At 39.4% G+C, this 17,870-nt stretch overlaps 1 protein-coding gene across 2 annotated transcripts in view; it reads left to right on the top strand.

The window, feature by feature from the left end:
- The window catches only part of NELL1 (neural EGFL like 1), a 273,582-nt gene that overhangs the window by 20,392 nt on the left and 235,320 nt on the right, over window positions 1–17,870 (top strand). For both annotated transcript variants that reach the window (XM_018083431.1, XM_018083430.1), the window contains exons 2-3: window positions 1,801–1,951; window positions 15,849–16,019. In XM_018083431.1, the coding sequence (XP_017938920.1) occupies window positions 1,801–1,951; window positions 15,849–16,019 (322 nt within the window). The remainder of the gene's footprint in view (window positions 1–1,800; window positions 1,952–15,848; window positions 16,020–17,870) is intronic.

Raw genomic sequence — 17,870 nt, 5'->3', positions numbered from 1 at the left:
TAGTACCAGTTGATTGTCTGTCTCTGTAGATAGCAAACTGGGTATTGGTGAATTTATGGGTGTATGGGATACACAGTTTTGTGTCTCCTGTATCAGCTTTGTAAAAGGAAACTACACAGTATTTATGACCAGTAATAACATCTGCTAGGTGAAGATAACGATACAGATAACAAAATCTAATAGATAAAGACAAAATCTAGTCTTCTGTGCTGGATTGTTTATTCTTCCATTCCACTATATGATGGCAGGGGAAACAATTTCTGTTCTTTGAAGCTTTACCCTCTGCTATGATAAAAGTCGTGTTGGACAGACAGATAGTTTGTTGTGGTAAAGTGGGGGCTGTATTTATTTATCAGGGTAATTTAAGCCCCTGGGAAAGATTTGTAAATGATGACTAAGTAATTTTTGGTGTCTTATTTTTCAGAGATGAGCCTTTCAGAGTGCAGGTGTATTATGGATTCTGAGTGTGTAAACTCATTTGGAGGGTCTTAAGCTGTACAGGAAAAATTGAGACACCCAATTACAAAACATGCTTGAATACTTTTTCCTTGGAGTTTGGTTTCAGTCCATGGCATTCCTTCAGTAGTTGTGTGTCTGAGATTTTAGGTTGTTTTTCAAGCCAGCATCTCCTCTTTCTGCCTGCAAAGCCTCATTTAATGACACAATGGGGCCCTTTTTAGTTTGGGTGGTTTTTTTTTCTTTTTTTTTTATCCTGCAGTGAAATTCTGAATTGTAAATCTCATCACTCCTTTGTGTGTTACATCATGCTTGCTGGGCTGTATTCTCAGGATTCAGCAGACTTATATGGTTTTTTTGCCAGCTGAGAATTTTTGCTGGCATTTTTTGGCTCCAAAGTAAACCTTTGGAAAGGATGCACACAGGGTTTCTAATTGGTTGTGACATCCAGAAACCGCAAGTGGCTCAGGTCTTGCAAACGTGTGACAAAGGCCCAGCATGAGAGAGACATGGGGTGGGAAGGTGAATTGCCCTGATTTCTGCCTTTCTGTTGTTAATTGTCTTTGGTAGCGGATGATGTATGGCAAATGAAAGGATGAGGGAAAAATGAATGGGGAGGAGATGATTCATTTGAACCTTTGAAGATCAAATATGAGAAGGCAATGATGCTGCTTGGACATGAGCAGGATTAGCGAGACTGAAATGTTTCTGAATCTGCCTGGTCAGGTTGTGGTTTAATAAATATTGTATGAGCTGTCACACTCTGCTTGTTTAAACTGAGAAATCCCTGGAACAGCAGCGGATTGCAAGCGTGTCTTGTATTTATTTCTCAGGCAGGAGCGCAGCCGTAGAGCATTATTAGCAATAATACATCTCTGCCTTACACTGTGCAAGGACAGGTTCCCTGTGATGTATGATGGAGAGGTGGAAACCGAGTCAGTGGTAAAAACTGAAATTGGAGCTTGGTGAATTGTGTTGGGAGAGGCAGTGCCTGAGATTTCTCAGAATTTAGGAGCCTATTTATCTGCCTGCAGCACACCTTATTTACAGCAACTTAATCTGCTCGCAGCAGACACAAATGGCTCAGCATCCCGTCAAAAAATCCATCAGAAAATCAGTAGCTGACCAGTTGTGAACTTGTCCAAGTGACAAGTGGGCATGCTGACAGAGATGGCATTTGGGTTTTTTCTTGGAAAAAGTGCGGTGGTGGAACATGGTAGATGACTCTCAAAAATGAAAAATATTGATGTGAAAATGAAAAATGTAATCTAAATCTTTCTGACTTGGCATTTTTACTGTAATGTTATTTCCCTTTTTTTTTTTTTTTTTTAATAAAATTCTTAGATGTAGAAAGAGAAATCCACGCAGCACCTCATGTGAGTGAGAAGTTAATTCAGCTCTTCCGGAATAAAAGTGAGTTCACGTTTCTGGCCACTCTGCAACAGAAGGCATCCACTTCTGGAGTTATACTGTCCATCCGAGAGTTAGAGCACAGGTAAGAGGAAATTGTTTCTCTCTTGTAGCAGTAGCAACATAAAAGATCCTGAGCACTCTGGTCTACTTGGGCAATGTGTTGAAATGGTGGATGTAAAATCTGATGTGTAAGGTAGAGCATTTCTTTGTAGTTTGCAATGTGCTTTTTTTCTAGTTGATTTTTTTTTTTATAGGAGCAATTCATTATATATGTATCCTGGCCTGTAAAATAACTTAAACAGAAAGATCAAAGCCAATGTAGTATAGATACTTTGGAAGTTACAAACCTTGTAATGCAATTTTCCTAACTAGTTTATCATATGTGCTTTGGAGTCTGCTTTTTCGTAAGAGTTAAACTTGCATGTGTTTCTTGCTTCACTGTGTTTTATAACATTATGAAAGAATATGTTTTCTTGGAGATTCAGCAATTAAGCTATTAAGCTACTTGTGCTTCCTATGTATACACATACTGTATATGTTTTCTTCCCAACATAAGACATTATATTCCTTTTTCATGTATGCTTTTTTTCCCCCTTTTTTTGCCAGTGTAGGAGGAAAAAAAGAGGTCTCTTTGATTAGCTATTATAGTGGCAGACTTCTGTTTGTTTAAAAAAAACAAAGAGTACACTTGGTATTATGGTCCATAATACAATTCCAATGATGTTTTGATGTTTCAAAGTGTGTGTTGCATCAAATAGCCTCTTACGTGTAACTTTGTGAATGCTTTTTGAATAATATCTTAGGTCTTGAAGGACCTTTGTGTCTAGTCTGACACATAAAACACTAGTTCTAGTCTTTTTTGTTGTAATACAAGTAATAGGATATTCTTTGGTTGCTCCCATTTCAAATCTAATACCGGACGATCTGCAACACTTCTTTTATGAAAAAAAATCTTATTGGTATTTGTCTTAATCATGTACATGATACTCAACTCTTGGCCCAATTCCTTACCTTTTTTTGAGGAAGTATATGAAGGAGAAGGCAGTGGCTTTATTATGACCAAACGGTCAATGATGGCTTTTGCCAGTGCAACAGCAGAGATGTCCTGACTAGGGTGGCTAAGGGGAGGACTCTGCTGTTTCCCTATTCTATCACCATACTTTTCTGTCACCTCTGCTTTCTTATTGGTCTTTTACTTTATTCCTTCTTGCATTTTTCAGGCCATTGTTTCAGTCAAGAAGAAAATCACTGTACGTTACAGAGGGATCCCTCCCTCCATCTCTTCCTGTTTTCCTTCTCTTACTCTATCATTCCTTTTGTCTTTAATTTTCAATTCCCCCAAGCTTTTCCAGGCCATTGTAGCTCTCTGAAGTCATGGTTAACAGGATCAGTTTGCCATGTTAAAGGTTTGTTTATTTATTTATTTATTTGAGAAACAGGATGTTGAGTGCAGCCATTGAACAGACAAACAGTCACATGCCTGCACTTAGCAAAATCCAAGGTCAAACTAGACAGGCAGTGATGATTATACGAAGCAAGGCACATGGATTTTTAGATATGGCATCTACTGAATGCAGCTACAGGTCCTCTATCTTGACAGGCAGGGGCTTGTAGAGAGATGTGCTATGCAGGAGTAATCTTGGTTGAACAAAATACACTGCTGTTGCCCTCTCTGACACTGAGGTTATCTGTAATATTTAAAATTATGACATCTGCTTAAAATATATATGCAGTTGAAGGATTGTGTGCTGGTCTCGTTTAAACCTTTGTAGCTCTCTATAGTAACTGAGGAAGTTTGTCTGTAGTTTGATGTAAGAGTCAAAACAGGCATGTCCAGTGTTACTCATGACTGCTGTTACTTTCTGAGTGTCTGGATACTGTAATTATCCTTCTTTTTTTGGACTCATTGTGTATCACTTGAAGTCATTGTTTCTCAGGTTGTTACTCAGACCTTGGTAAAGATAGTGCTTTCAAACCATTAGGTCTGTGATGACAGAAATTAATTAAGTGGGTGACAATGGAGGAAATATTTTTCAACATAGATGAGGAGAAGAGAACAAAGATTTGGGGCACTGCCGAAGAGGACTCTGCTTACATTAGAACTTTCACCTTGGTATTTTGTGATGTTTCTCTAACTGCTCAAGTCATTCTATAGGTTTGCATGGGAACTGGAATGGGTGCAGACCCTTGTCACACGGAACCTTTTATGAACTGTTGCTCCTACTAAGCTTCTGATAACTATCACGGTTCTGTTCTGGTGACATCCTTTTTTTGGTCAAGCCTTTTCAACTTCCCCTGTGTCTATGAAAATGCAAAGAGAATAATAAGGAGCATCTTTATGTTTGATCATGATTAAGATGTATGGGAACAAGTATAAGGGTACATTTGTTACTTAACCAGTATAGGCTATGGAAAAACCGATAACTCTTCTCAATTTCTTCTCTTTCCACAAAATAGGAGATATTATAGTTAAGGGCATAATGTTTTTTAACTTACCTGCAAAAGTGGCCAAAGTTTAAGGTTTCAGATCATGCAGGAAGTCAACAACATCTGAATTAAAGGAGCTGTGTTAGCTGTTGGTACCAGAGGTCATATCTCTAGGGGAAGTGTCGTTTTTGATTGTGCACAGATTTAATAGATGAGAAATAGGTGTCATTACAGGCAATGAGAAGGTGTGTGTATATGTAGACATATACACGTGTGTATATGTTCTAAATTACATAGGGCACCATAACAGCATAGGTAGTTACCTCATGGCAAACTGTCTTTTGATGTAGTGGAGATGATTGTCCTATGGTGGTGTTACATGGTCTAAATTTCACTTCTCTAGTGGGATTTTATTTTCCAATGGACTGGAACTCTTAAACTGAAGATATTAAAATAAGATTAACACAATTTTTCTTGAAGTGATTTAGATATGCTGTTTTGTTTAATTCTAAAGGGATATTTCACGGCAATTAGAGATTTGCTGTTAATTTATATCATCATTTGATGGACAGGAGTTATACTACGATGATGGCAAATGCATCTTTGTTAATATTTTGTTGAGTCAGTTTAATAATGATAAAGACTTTGTTTTCATGATTCAAATGTATTAAGATACAGCTTGGAAAATAGAAAGCTTAATTAATACAGATAAAGTCTAATTGAAGAGTCTGAGAGTTTGTGCACACTGTGCACATAGTTATCTGGGGTACAGTGGTGAAGCAGAAGATTATATTTTTGTTCCTAAATTATAGATAATGAAATGTAATACGGGATGGACAAACATGTTACTTAGGGATGCAGAAGATGGAAACTGTTTTTCTTGATTGGGGAATTATGCTAGCTGATTCTTCCTAGATGAGCTTTCTGAGCTATTTTGCTCACAACCTTTGACTCTTCAGAGCATCGAAACACTTGGAAAAGGCCATCAAGATATTTAAAATCCTACATAATGAATCCTTATTTCAAAAGTGATTTAATACAGTTTCATCTGAAGTTGTCTGCCTGCTCCCTGCCTGCTCTGGCCTTGCATGGTCCAGAGCCCAAGAACGTAAATTAGGTGGAGTCAGTATTGCCTTTCAGCTGTTTAATCGCTGGGTTTGAGATATATTGATGGCTCTTTTCCACTACTGGCCAAGATCAGTAGCTGGAGAAATATATCAAGGATGTTCAGGTACCCATGTGTTATCATTCTTTCTGAAGAGTGTTTAAAAACGTGAGATCCCACCATGGTAGGACTAAAGAGCAAGTCATAAGATGAATGTTGTGAAGATTTTCTTACAGGGAGCACTAAAAACTTCATTTATTTATTTATTTATTTATTTAATATGCTTATAACCTATGTCCATGCCAAATATTTGGAAACCTGTTGGAAACCTGTTAAGCTGATTGTACTGCTGTGGTGAAATGGAGTTGTCCAGTGGAAAATCTGACCTTCCACTATGTAGCAGCAAGCTGTGTTGATACAAATATTCAGGGGGAGAGTCTGATAAATGTGTCAGGCTCGCAGTGAAAGATTTTTATTCCTTGCAAGTTAGTTTTGGGTGGGGAGGGCAAACAGGCATCTAGTACACTGCTGAATAGTTCCCCCCAGGTGACACCATGAACAGCTTCTGGGACTGCTGAGGAGTAGATAGAAAGCTGTGTGTTCATAAATAACAGCTGGAAGGCTACCAGGCCATTATATGTTTAATTAAAAACACAAAGGGGTAATAAGCTGGTTAAATTAATCACTGAAACCTAACTGATGAAAGGAAGCCTATGCAAGTGACTTCTGACCCTAGTTGTAAACCTGAAAAATTGGATTTACTCCCTGCTATGTTTTAGATTATTCTCTGCAAGATGGGTATACGTATATTGGATTCTGAGATGCCCAGTATTCAAAAAGGGAAGGAAAAACTCTGCGAATGTCTCCATTAACCTTTTTCTTTTAGGGTAAAGGGCACATCTTCATGAATATTTATATGTAGAATTGCTAAACTGGAAAGCTGTAAAGAGAATATAAAGATCCAGCCCTACTTCCATCCCTCTGAATGAGGTGATGTGAAATATGTGAGATATCTACAGCTTTTTTTCCTTCTGAAAAGGTTTTTAGAGATGCAAATGCGAATAGAATTGTGCCCACCTGCTTCTGTGCTTGGGGTTAAAGTATGCAAAAGAGTAAAGTGAAGAAGAAGTGTTACACAAATCTTCTGCTGATTTAAGCATTGTGAAGGAGGAGTTACTACTCGAGGAGCTACCTTCCATCCTGTGGCTCCCGGCTGAGAGCAGGTGTTTTATGTACACTAGGTTGACAATTGTTGTCTCTCTGAAACATTAACATGCTGCTCATAACCAGCTGTCAGAACACATTGATTGGACCACGTTGGCAATTGGAGAAGAATGGCTGACAGTTTGAAACTCTTTAAAACCGAGTTTGGACAGTGCAGAAATGTTATGGTCAGCCAGCAGCAGGATGTGTGGGTCCCCCAGGAGTCTTCTCCACCAAGCTGAGTTATTCTGTTTGATTGTTTTATGGCCCTCTGATACAGGCAAAGAACCAGAATGTCTCAAACTTACACTGAATGCAGCTCTCTGAAAACTGTCGGCTGAATTTGGGCTGCTCGTTAAGAATGTAACTCTCCCAGTTAATAACACACTTAGGTGTTCACAACATGTTAATAATGTTCATTTGCTTGGTTGCTGATAGGCTGGGTGATGTGTCTGGCTTTTTTTGGGCTTTCATTTGCAGTTTTGTAAGGATACCTGTGTGCTTTCTTCGCCCCAGGCACTGCCTTCAGAAAGGGAGGACGTGGCAGAGCCTGCCCCAGTGACCACTGGCTGTGGAAAGCTGCCAGAGCTCGTGGCAGCGGGGCAGGGAAGGTGGAGGCTGCATGAGACTGAGGGCATCCAGAGGGAGCAGACACGTGGCAGGGCCTCGAGAGAGGGGAAAGTAAAAGATTTGTTTTCTGATAATCGAGGAGAAATGTGTGTGTTGTCTGCAAAATCGGATTCGTTACCGGGTGTGCAACAAGCCAATAATTACACGCTCCAGAGAGATATTGATTATTTATTTCAGATTTGGGCAAGCCTTGGGTGCTTGGTAGTTTCCCACAAATCAAGCACACCAACAGGACTTTCCACACTGTTATTTATAAACAGAAGGTCAGAGTTAGTTACTTTCCAAGTACAGCCCCTCCATTATGATTGATTAGTAGTTTCCATACAAGTTGTGTAATCACAGCTAAATTCTATATATGCCCAAGGGAAGGGGCTTCACCTGGGCAGGGGTCTTTTTGACCTATAGGTGTGATTTTTTTAATATTATAATAAAGACAGTTCTGCTAAGGGACACATGGACCTTGAGTTTTTTACCAGGTTGGTAATGCATACATAGACATACAAAACCACCTTCATTTACTACATCCTTTTGCTTAACAAGTTTCACAATGTTCTTGACCAAGGGATACTAACTGTTCCATTGATTGTATCCTTTCTTGCTAATTAGGAAAGTCTTAATCAGCCAACTTAAAGTAGATAAAGAACATCCAGACCTAAGATAATTTTTGACATTTCGCAGCATGTGGAATTTATCATAATGCAAGAAATCACTGAAAAGCTGCTGAAGCCAAAAGTGAGATTGGAGGGAAGGACCTTTCTTCTAAGGACACAGCAATCAGGGGAATTTGTTTTCAAATACTGTAGTTTTACTCAGGTGGCAGACCTCATTAGTTTAAAAAGCTGTTATCCTCTTTTGTTTTGCTAAAATCCAGTATTTAGAGGCTGTGGATTTGGGGATCCCCCGAGCTGAACTCTTGCTGCAATGATGAGCATGAGGGAGGGAGGGACTGGACTGGGGCTGTGCCTTGCTTTGGTTACAGCTCTGCTGGGGGCTGTCTGGTCATACTCACAGCTCTAGGCTTCAGCATACCCACAATGATCCCTGAGCTAATGCCAGCTCGGAGTGCCAGGCTAGCCTTAAAAAATGGACAGCCCCCATTCAGAAAGTCCTCAGATAAAAATGTTTCGTGGATTGCAAATGGTCCACTGGGGAAACAAATCTTTGGCCAAGGGTTGTGCATGGTGAGCCCTTCAAGGACAACTGCAGAGTGTTGTGGATCGTGTTCCTTGCTAGAGTGATAGTGTGAGTACCAGCTGACTTGGTACTGGAGTGGTGATATGTAGAGAAATGAATATTTTCATGTTACCTTTCAGTAAAGTTAGTGTTTACTGGTTTGTGGTTTTTTTAAATTATGATTTTTTTTTTCTTTTGAGGCACAGTTAAGGAGTCACGACTTCACCTTAGTTCAGATGATATTCTTCTCTGTCCTGCTGGCTGTGCTAGCTCTGAAGCTTGCTAAGATGCTGTAGTATTTTTAGGTGCAGTGTGGTATTACCTACTTGGTTTACTAGGAATGGGAGAGAGACCAGTTTTTTTCAGATAGTAGGCAGGTTGCAGCCACGGTGAAGATAGGTTTTTAGACATATGAAATGGATACAAAAATGCTTAAGGTCAATCCTTACTAGACATGCCATGAAAATGAGTAGCTGCTTTGTACCAGCTCTGATTCCAGCTGTCTTTTACCTGGCAGGCAAATGTTGGGGTTACTTTTTTCTTGATATGATCAAAGAAGAAAGTAAATTTGTATTTGGATGACCTTTGCCTAGTTGCAGGTACACAAACACATCATAAATGCTTAATGCCTTGCAGCTTGCATGCCCTGCTGCAGTGTAGAAGATGTGTAGAACAAAAGACAATGTCAATAAATATTCTATAGTAATAGAAGATGTCAGCGTGGGTGTGTTTATTGCTAAATGTTTCAAGCTAGGCTGGTATAACATGATTCCTGTTGTCCTCAGAGTGGTCTGAATGGAAAAATAAAGTCATTTAATTGATTGAATTTAGTTCCTCTTGCTTGAAAGCATACAAATGTTTGAAAGCATCCTATCTAGGTAGCCAATAACAGAGTGAAGTTGTGGTTTGAAAGAGTTTAGTGTTACACTTTGGCTATGTTGGATTTGCTTGTATAGAAGGAATTCTTTTGAACTGGAACAGGTGATGATAGTCTTTGTACAATATACAGGACTCAGCTTTTGCGTTTTCTCTTGTAGAAAGTTAAATCTGATTTTTCAGCAAGATACCTTCATTGTTACAGGTGATCCTTCTACTCACGACACCTTTTGTGCTACCTGATGTCAGTCTGATTTAGCTCCTGAGCTGTGATGGTATCAGGACAATCTCTGCAGCAGTAGTAAGTCTTTAATGCTGCACAAGTGAAGATTTGCCATGCATAGTTTTGCTATGCAGCCTCTCAGTCTATCTGTATTTAAACTAGCTGTAAAAAGTAGCTTTGAATGGCTTGTAAGTATGCATGTTAAGGGAACTTTCCTGTCCTGCCATCCAGGAGCCACTCTGGCGTTTACAGTCGCATCATCTGAGACTTTCACTGTTGGGACCAAACCCCCCTCACTGTGGGTGGCTCCAGTGAGCTGATGGGTGCTCTGCTTGGCTTCTTACACACACAGCACTCACACAAGGTTTCCCTACCGGCTTGACCTCAGGTTTCCCATAGCAGTGTCTTGGACATCTGATCCTTAAAATAATTTAATCATGTTGTGACAACAGAACAGACCGAGTTGGGTTCCTCCGAGGAGAGACCCCGAACAAAGGAAACGCTGGGGGTTTTATACTCTCACAGTCCAAGTGGGTGAAAGTCTGGGGCCATCAGTTCCTGCTGTGTCTCTGAGTGTTCGGTCACCTGGCTGGTGCCACAGGTCCCGGTGCCCTTTGTTGAGCGAAGAGTTGGCAGTTCATGGCCTCTTGTCTCGGGCTCCCTCCACTCAGAGCTCAGCCTGCACCCCGAGCCCCCTGCACTAAATGTATTCCTCAGCAGGTGTGTGCTGAGCGAGGACTAGGGCCGTGAGCTTGAGTGTGTTAAGAGCACTCCTTCCAAATCCAGTGTTTCGGAGTGTGTGATGCTTGAGAGCTCGGCATCTTGCCCTGTCACTTTTTAGTAAGTAGGGTACAAGAACAGTGCCTGTGGAAGCGACTGAAATATTTGCCTTGACAGCTGTAACTTGTTCTAGTTTTGCATCCATACAGAGCTGTGGTGACAACTGCAAAGTGAGTGTTTCCTTTTGTTTGAAGAGGTGTATCTTCAGTTTCAGAGGCACTGCTTTTTCTTGCTATGGCTTTATTGACGGGGGCAGTGATCTTGGGCGGATCCCTGCCAGCTTATCCTCCAACATAGTGCCCAGTGCCTGCTCTTGGCCCGACTTGCTTTCCACTGAGGACTGTTAAAACAAGATCTCTGTTACTTTTATGTTGCTGCCCAGGCTGAGCCACTTGGCAGCACAGCCAAAATAGGCACAGGCTCAGTTGGTGGTAAGGAACAGCAAAAGGCCAAAAGTGTAATGATCTGTGATTCATCACAGATTCTCTGTAGACTGAAAATCCTGAAATCTCTGTGATAATGGATGCAAATTCATTGCCTGTCTCTAAATACATCAAGAAGTGTTTCTACAAAGATGCTAAAGCAGAGTCTTGCCTGAAGCCATTTCTGTCATTAAATATCATTAAATGGCACAATGCTCTTGTGAGTTGAAAAAGCTATGTGCACAAACAAGTCCTGATTTGTGCAGAAGCTTCCTGAACTTCTAGCTGATTACATCAAATGGACTAATCTCTGGACTTTCCTTGAATTTGCTTTGTTATTAGAAAAAAATAAGAAATTGTGCATTGACTGGACTCACAGAATTTTCCAGAAGCTTCTGTTCAGTACCAGCCTGATTCTTATTATGGCAGTGATTTTTTTTTTTTTCCCCCAGCGTTTGGGAGACCCGACATCGAAGTGCTGCTGCAGCATGTGCAGGGTGAATGGGGCTTCCATCCTTGAACTCCTGTGGTTTTGTGACCTTCTCCCACACAGTGTTAAGCAGATGCACAATGTTTTGACTAGATGGCAACCCCAAGTTTGTACATATTTGCAGGGATGCCATCTGTGCCTGCTGCTTTGCCCTGGGACATCTGTTCAGTAGCTCTAAGAGCATCTGCTCTAAGTGCTGGTGCTGTTCCTTGAAAGAGGCTGTGGGGCTTCATTTGGCACTTGATCAGGGATGACGGAAGTTGTGAAGTCAGAATGATAACTCTGCTTTATTTATGTTTGAATGTGATAAGCAGGAAGATTGCCAGAATTGGATGCAAAAAGTAGTTTTGCATTAGTTCTTAGAGCTCTTATTGGAGTATTTAATCTGCATTGTGCTTACCTGATGATGTGCTGCTGAATTCATTGGTGGCTATTTTAATGTTTAGAATGGAACAATGTGGTGTTTACCCCAGCAGGAGATCACTTCTGTGGGGGAGATGATGAGTAGGTGAATATGTTTCTTTAATGCAAATGGTGGACTAAGGCAACTCACCTTACAGAAATACTTTTCTGCTTCAGGTGTCTTACACCTTCTTATTTAATGTTGATGGTGACTTTTCCAATTTTTTTGGTCATTACATCCACAGCAGGTGTTTCCAACTGAAAGTATACTTTAGGAACCTTGCTCATCTGATCTGGAAGTGAAATGAGTGATCAAATGCACAGTTAAGTATTCACTATGGTGGAGACTAAAAGAAATGGGGAAGAAAAAAAATCTTTAAACATAACTGAGTCAAGCTTTATCCTCTCCTAACAATATTTGTGTGTGAGTTGCATAGGGGTTGCAAAAATTGTCAGAAAGAATTTCAAAGCATCTTGAGTTGGTTGTGGAATAATACTGTCCTTCTGTAAAGCACATTGCCTTAAAATGTCCCAACTTTTTTTTGATGTGCATAAAATCAACCTGAATTTAGCAACATATTTTTCTCTTATACATTGGAATTTGAATGAGAGACTGTGGACAGACCTATTAAAAGCATTTGAATTCTATAACTGTGCAAAAGAAGCTTAGCAAACAGGGAAGTCCTACTAGTGGGAGAATTTCAGCCAAGGTCATATAGTACTGCTGTTCCATAAACAGCAAGCTTTCTTAATATATGTGTTCTGAGAATTTAATCTGTCAAAATACCTGTTAGCTTTTGATCGTGCTTTTTTTGGAAAAAGAAAATATTATTGAGAAATCATGAATAAAACAAGAACCCATCACTTGGTGCTAAGAAGTTGCCAAGTAGAGTAATGTCTTGCACCTTTCTTTCTTGAAAAAGAAAGAGGGGGTAGCAGGGGGCTAATTGTAGGACAAGCTGACACAGACTTCATGCAGAAGCAGAGACAGTTGTAATACTCAGGGACCTCTCCTGGGCTTTTGATATGGATCTCATGGCAGCATTGGAAGTTCACATGTGTCTACTGATGACACATTTATTCAGAGGATCCCAGATGATGTTCTATTCCTGTGTTTTCTTTTAGCTCCTCACAAAATGCTGGAAAGTACCTACAAAATGCCAGTTAGAGATCAGTTAATTTTCCTGCGTCTTGTGCGGTAGCTTCTATTCATTTCCCCTCTCTCCAGTTTTACCTGTTGTTTTATAGCAGATAAAAACTTGTGCAATGGCATTTCAAGTCAAAGATGAGATGGATATTAAAATCCATTTATTTTCTCTGGCTTTACTAATTATTTTCTCACAGATTGACGATTTCTTGCCTGAGTGTGTTTTTTCACTCATTTATCTTCCATTCCACAATTTGCAAATTAGAACTTGGACACAGAGTTCTGGTTTCCAGGAGTGAATGGCCTTTGTGTCATTGATTTTGAAGAGCCTTTCTTTCCCTCAGAGTCTGATGGGAGGAGGAAAGAAAGGATGATGTTTGCTACTGAGAAAAGCTGTTTGCACATGACTTCTATTTTGGTAGAGAAAAGACAACTACATCTTCCACACTGTGAACATTGTGAAATGTGTGTGTAATCAAGGTCTCCACGTGAATTTGTGCATTTTAAAAAGAAAAATCAACGCAAGGGTGTTGGTTCACATTACCTTGTGTTTTTTTAATACTTGAGATATGGTTGAGATATGTTGAGGTAATCCAGCTAGTTTTTGCTGTTGGGATTTTGTAGACTGGTGTTTGTCTGAGGGTAACTGCCTGTGATTTGCACTTGTTGAAGGGTGGTGAAAAATAGGTGCAGAATTTGTCTGCTGTCATCCTCCTTTCCTGCCACTGAAGAGGTAAAACATGGTGTTTTATACAGTCCTGTGGCACTTAATGCATTAGGTGTACATATATAAAAATATTAGCACTAGCTATCACAGTAAAGTCTAACTAATCATTTCTGTGTTGTATAAATTAGTCAGGAGACTGACAACAAATTCGATGCCTAAGCAACAAGCTGTTTTCAATCCTGAATTAACTATTGACACTAAAGCTTGTCAGATGAGAAGCTATGTTGCTTTGCAATTCCCTATGCTGTACAAATAACAGAGCACAGATGTGATTAAGTGCAGTGTCTGACTGACCTTTCCAGGGTGGGACTGTTGCTTTTACATTAGCAAACAAATCATTATGAGGTGAGTGATTAGCCCTGTGGCTATTGGAGACTGTGAAGGATGACCACAGGAAGCAATTTGCTTCCTGCAACAGGAGCTCATCTTGTTTTTAGGCTCTTAAGCTTCTGTGATCAACCATATAAATATATCTATATATATTTATGCAAATACTTTGTGTATGAGAGGGATACTTGAATGTTATGTAGCTCTCCCTCATTTTTTCTTTTTTAAGTTTTTTGTCATCCTTTTGTGCTTTTACAGCAGATGGCAAGTACAAATTGTTAAAGTATAACATCACTGGCAGTGCTTGTCCTAGTGCTTTTCTGGCTTGGGAACACCAGCAGCAGCATCTTGTGACCTGTTACTGAGCATCAGAATAAAATAATGAAAAAAATTCTCCAGATTTCTTGTGAATGTAATTTAGATATTTTAATGGGCGATGGCTGTAGTTAATCAACATTCTGCTCTACTCTTTAGAAAACTCCTGTTTATCTGCCTTCCTTGTGCCATTATGTGCATGAAACAGGCCAGTTCCTTCACAACACCAGCCTTCCTGATTTTATTCCACTCTGTACTGCCTGTATTTTATTTGTACCTATGCCTGCTGTGTTTTTATTCAGTTTTGGTTTTGCCTTTACCTCCTTGTGTTTTCTACTTTGCCTCTTGAGTTTTTCATTCAGGTGACCTGCTAACGCTCATATGTTGCACGAAAAACACGATGACAAGGCACTGGCAGGATTGAGTTTCACATTTGGTGAAGATTTACTGTCTTTGTGTTCCCCTTCCCCATCTGTTGGGATCTTTTGCACGTGTTTCCAGCTAATGTTTTATCTCATAAGTAAGTTCCTCCCAAAGAACTCTGTTTTTCAGTTCCAAAAAGCCTCAACTTCACTGGTAAGGTCTGATATTGAAGAAGAGCACAGACTCCGTGTAACTCCTGTGCACACAGGCTGCTGGGGTCTCTGCAGTGTAAGAGGCTTGTGGGGAAAATGAAAATCAGCACTTGGATATTTGTTATTTTGTGTTGCATTTGTTTTTTGGAAGTGGATTCCATAACTGTAATTTTTTCCTCCCTACCCCAAACTAGCACCTGTCTTTCAACTGCCATGTTAAATCGGTGTTGCCCAGCAGGGAAAACATGACACTATGTCTGGACAATCTTAACATCTTCACTTGCTTGTAGAGTTATTTCTACTATAAATGGAGGTCCACCCTCTTTCTATATCCAGAGCTTCATTTTAGCAGGAAAAAGATTTGATATGCTGTAAATACTTGGTGAGGTCCAAGAGAAGCCTTCACTATTTACATGGTCAGTGTGCCCTGGAGAGGCTAAATTCATCCTAGAAAAAGACTTGGCTTCTCCCACATCTGTGTGAAGCCAGTTTGTCAGCTGTTCTTGAGTGTGATAGCTGTCTGAAGGTTTTGATTGTTGGATTGTTTATGCCAAGTGTTGAGATGCCTAATCCAGCCAGGAGGTTCTGCTGTTCCACTGTAAAGCCAAATGATCATGGCAGTAACAATAAAAGTCAGAAAACAAGTGAAGCACAACTGTGTGTAGGGGAGTCCTGAAAGTAAACAGTTGTTTGGTTTTTTTAAACTAGATTTGCAAGTAGTAAATACAAATGTAATGATTACCCAGTGGTTTCTTAACTTAATGACTTTTTGTTTGTTTGTGGTATGTAGAGTTCTTTATTTTTCAATTTCCTACAAATCTTGCACTCATATAAAATATTTTGATGAAAAGTATAAGGCTTGGTTTCTTGTAGTTGAACGTGTTCTGTGGGTAAAAATCCTTCAGCTTCCTGGGCTAACAAGTGGTACTTTGAGCTGTTTTCATGTAGTTGCTGGATTCGTACTGCTTGGAATGCATAGTCTTGTCTCTCTACTACTTTGAAAAAAATCAATTCGTAGCTAATCCATGCTGAGTAACCTCTTTAGATTGTGGCCTTCTGTGTGGTGTTTGCTTAAAGATGAATTAAGAAGAAAGTGACAGAAACAGTGATTATATATAAAAAAATGCAACTGATTCTTCTTTATGTTTTAAATACAGCTATTTTGAACTGGAGAGCAGTGGCCTGAGGGATGAGATCAGGTATCACTACAGGTTTAATGGGAAGTCAAGAACAGAGGTGTTCCCGTACCGCCTGGCAGATGGACAGTGGCATAAGATTGCTGTGTCACTTAGTGCATCCCATCTTCTGCTCCACGTGGACTGCAACAGGTAAGAAAATAGGTCCAGTAACTTATATTTCTTTAAAAAATAGTCTCTACTTACACACAGGAATGAAATCGGAAAAGGAGGTTTTGTTTTTTTCTTTTTTTTAAATGTCAGATTCAAAAAGCACGCTCAACTGCCGTGGGATAAGAAAAGGAAAACAAAGTATTGAAATGGAACAATTCATTGTGATTATGAACAAATGTGGAAAAGGTTGATTGCTGACTGGGGAGTATTAAATGCATCTCTGTAGTTTAGGCACTGGCTGATGTTATGTTTGCCTGTGATTACATTTAAGTGTGATGGGTTGGCGTGTGGTGAACTGCTTCCCTCAGCATACCTGAAAACTTGAAGAATAAGATAGGTGCATCAGAGGCATTTTAATTTCATTTTACATAATCAGACAATGCGCTTTTTACTGATTTTTCTATCTGCTGCCTCACTTGGAAACTTCTGAGAAACCTGGAAGGTTCTTTTTGCATGTCTGGAAACGGTGCTTTTTATTTTCTGAGGGGTGTTCTGTCTGTCATTGCACTTTTCCTTTAAAAGTTGTGAAGATTGTGAGATGGCATAATGCCAGGACTTCAAGGAATGAAAAACAGCAAACCTAGCATCTCTGCTCCCTAGAATCCATCTTGCCTTTGGACTTGATCTCACAATGTATTGTAGACTTCAAACTTAGTGGTTGATGAGCAGAGATCTCGATATTGGCATTTTCAAAATGGTCTTTAGGACTGAGGAAAACAAACCATTACTTTTGTTTTTTATTGCACTGAAAATAATAAAAAAATATCCTTTGCATTCAGTGAGAGGATCAGCATGTGCATTTTGGAATTGGGGCACTTAAATGGGCAGGCTGATGGTAGCAGATATTTTTATCTGAAGTCTTCATTTTTTTCAGACAGGCAGAATAAAGTTGGATGAGTATTATAGGAGTAGGCGGTTATTGGAACATTTGAAAGAGTTTAAATTTTGACCAAAGTAATTATGAGATACTGTTTTGAGAAGAATGTTACAACCATTTTCTGCATCTTCATTAACTACTGGAAAATCTAATCTGAAGGAATGTTGCTTATTGGATCCTTTTATTCGGACCTTAGAAGCAATTAAGTGCTTTGAGTAATTTTAATTTCATTGAGGCATGAAATCTACAATTTGTGAAGATTGTCCTCATTTCAGTAATTTGATTTATTTTTCTTACCCTTATTGTATATTTCTTACACTATTTCTTTGCTTATGACTTTATGCTTTTTTGTTAGTTTATTGATATACTGGGTTTTGGGATGGGTTTTTCATTATCTACTATGATGTGTTTTTTATTTTTTCCTTATTTTTTTTTTTTATAATGAACAGCAGATGTGTTTTAGGGAGACCCTTTTTAACAGACTGTTTAGCTGGCTACTTTCTTGCACAGAAATTGAAAAAAAGACAACACAAAACAACTGCCTGGTGCAGAATTCTATCCAGGGACAAGAGGACTGCACAGAGTCATGGTTGTGACATGATTTTCTTTACAGCAACAGGCAGAAATAGATAAATACAGTCATGGAATGAGCTGTACTGTCATGTCAGGTGACAAATATGTATAGTCATCTCTGTCAGGGGCTGATCCATCTAACAGTGTCCCTTAAGGTGGTACATCTCAAGGTTGCTCCCAGCATAAATCCATACCTAAAATATCTCTATTTGGCTGTGTATTTGTGGTATTTTATGACAACTCCTGTGGAAAAGTAATGAGAATAGTTCTGAAAGCATGACTTGAGGGCAGATCACAGTAGAAGTTTAAATGAGAGGAAAAAAAAGGAAGTCTTTAAGTTCCTGACTCAGCTGTAGCATCACTGTTGAGTTAATTAGAGA

Source organism: Manacus vitellinus, unplaced genomic scaffold (assembly GCF_001715985.3).
Source record: "Manacus vitellinus isolate BGI_N305 unplaced genomic scaffold, ASM171598v3 scaffold_63_pilon, whole genome shotgun sequence".
Classification (NCBI taxonomy): domain Eukaryota; kingdom Metazoa; phylum Chordata; class Aves; order Passeriformes; family Pipridae; genus Manacus; species Manacus vitellinus.
This window is presented reverse-complemented; position numbering and strand designations above follow the sequence as displayed.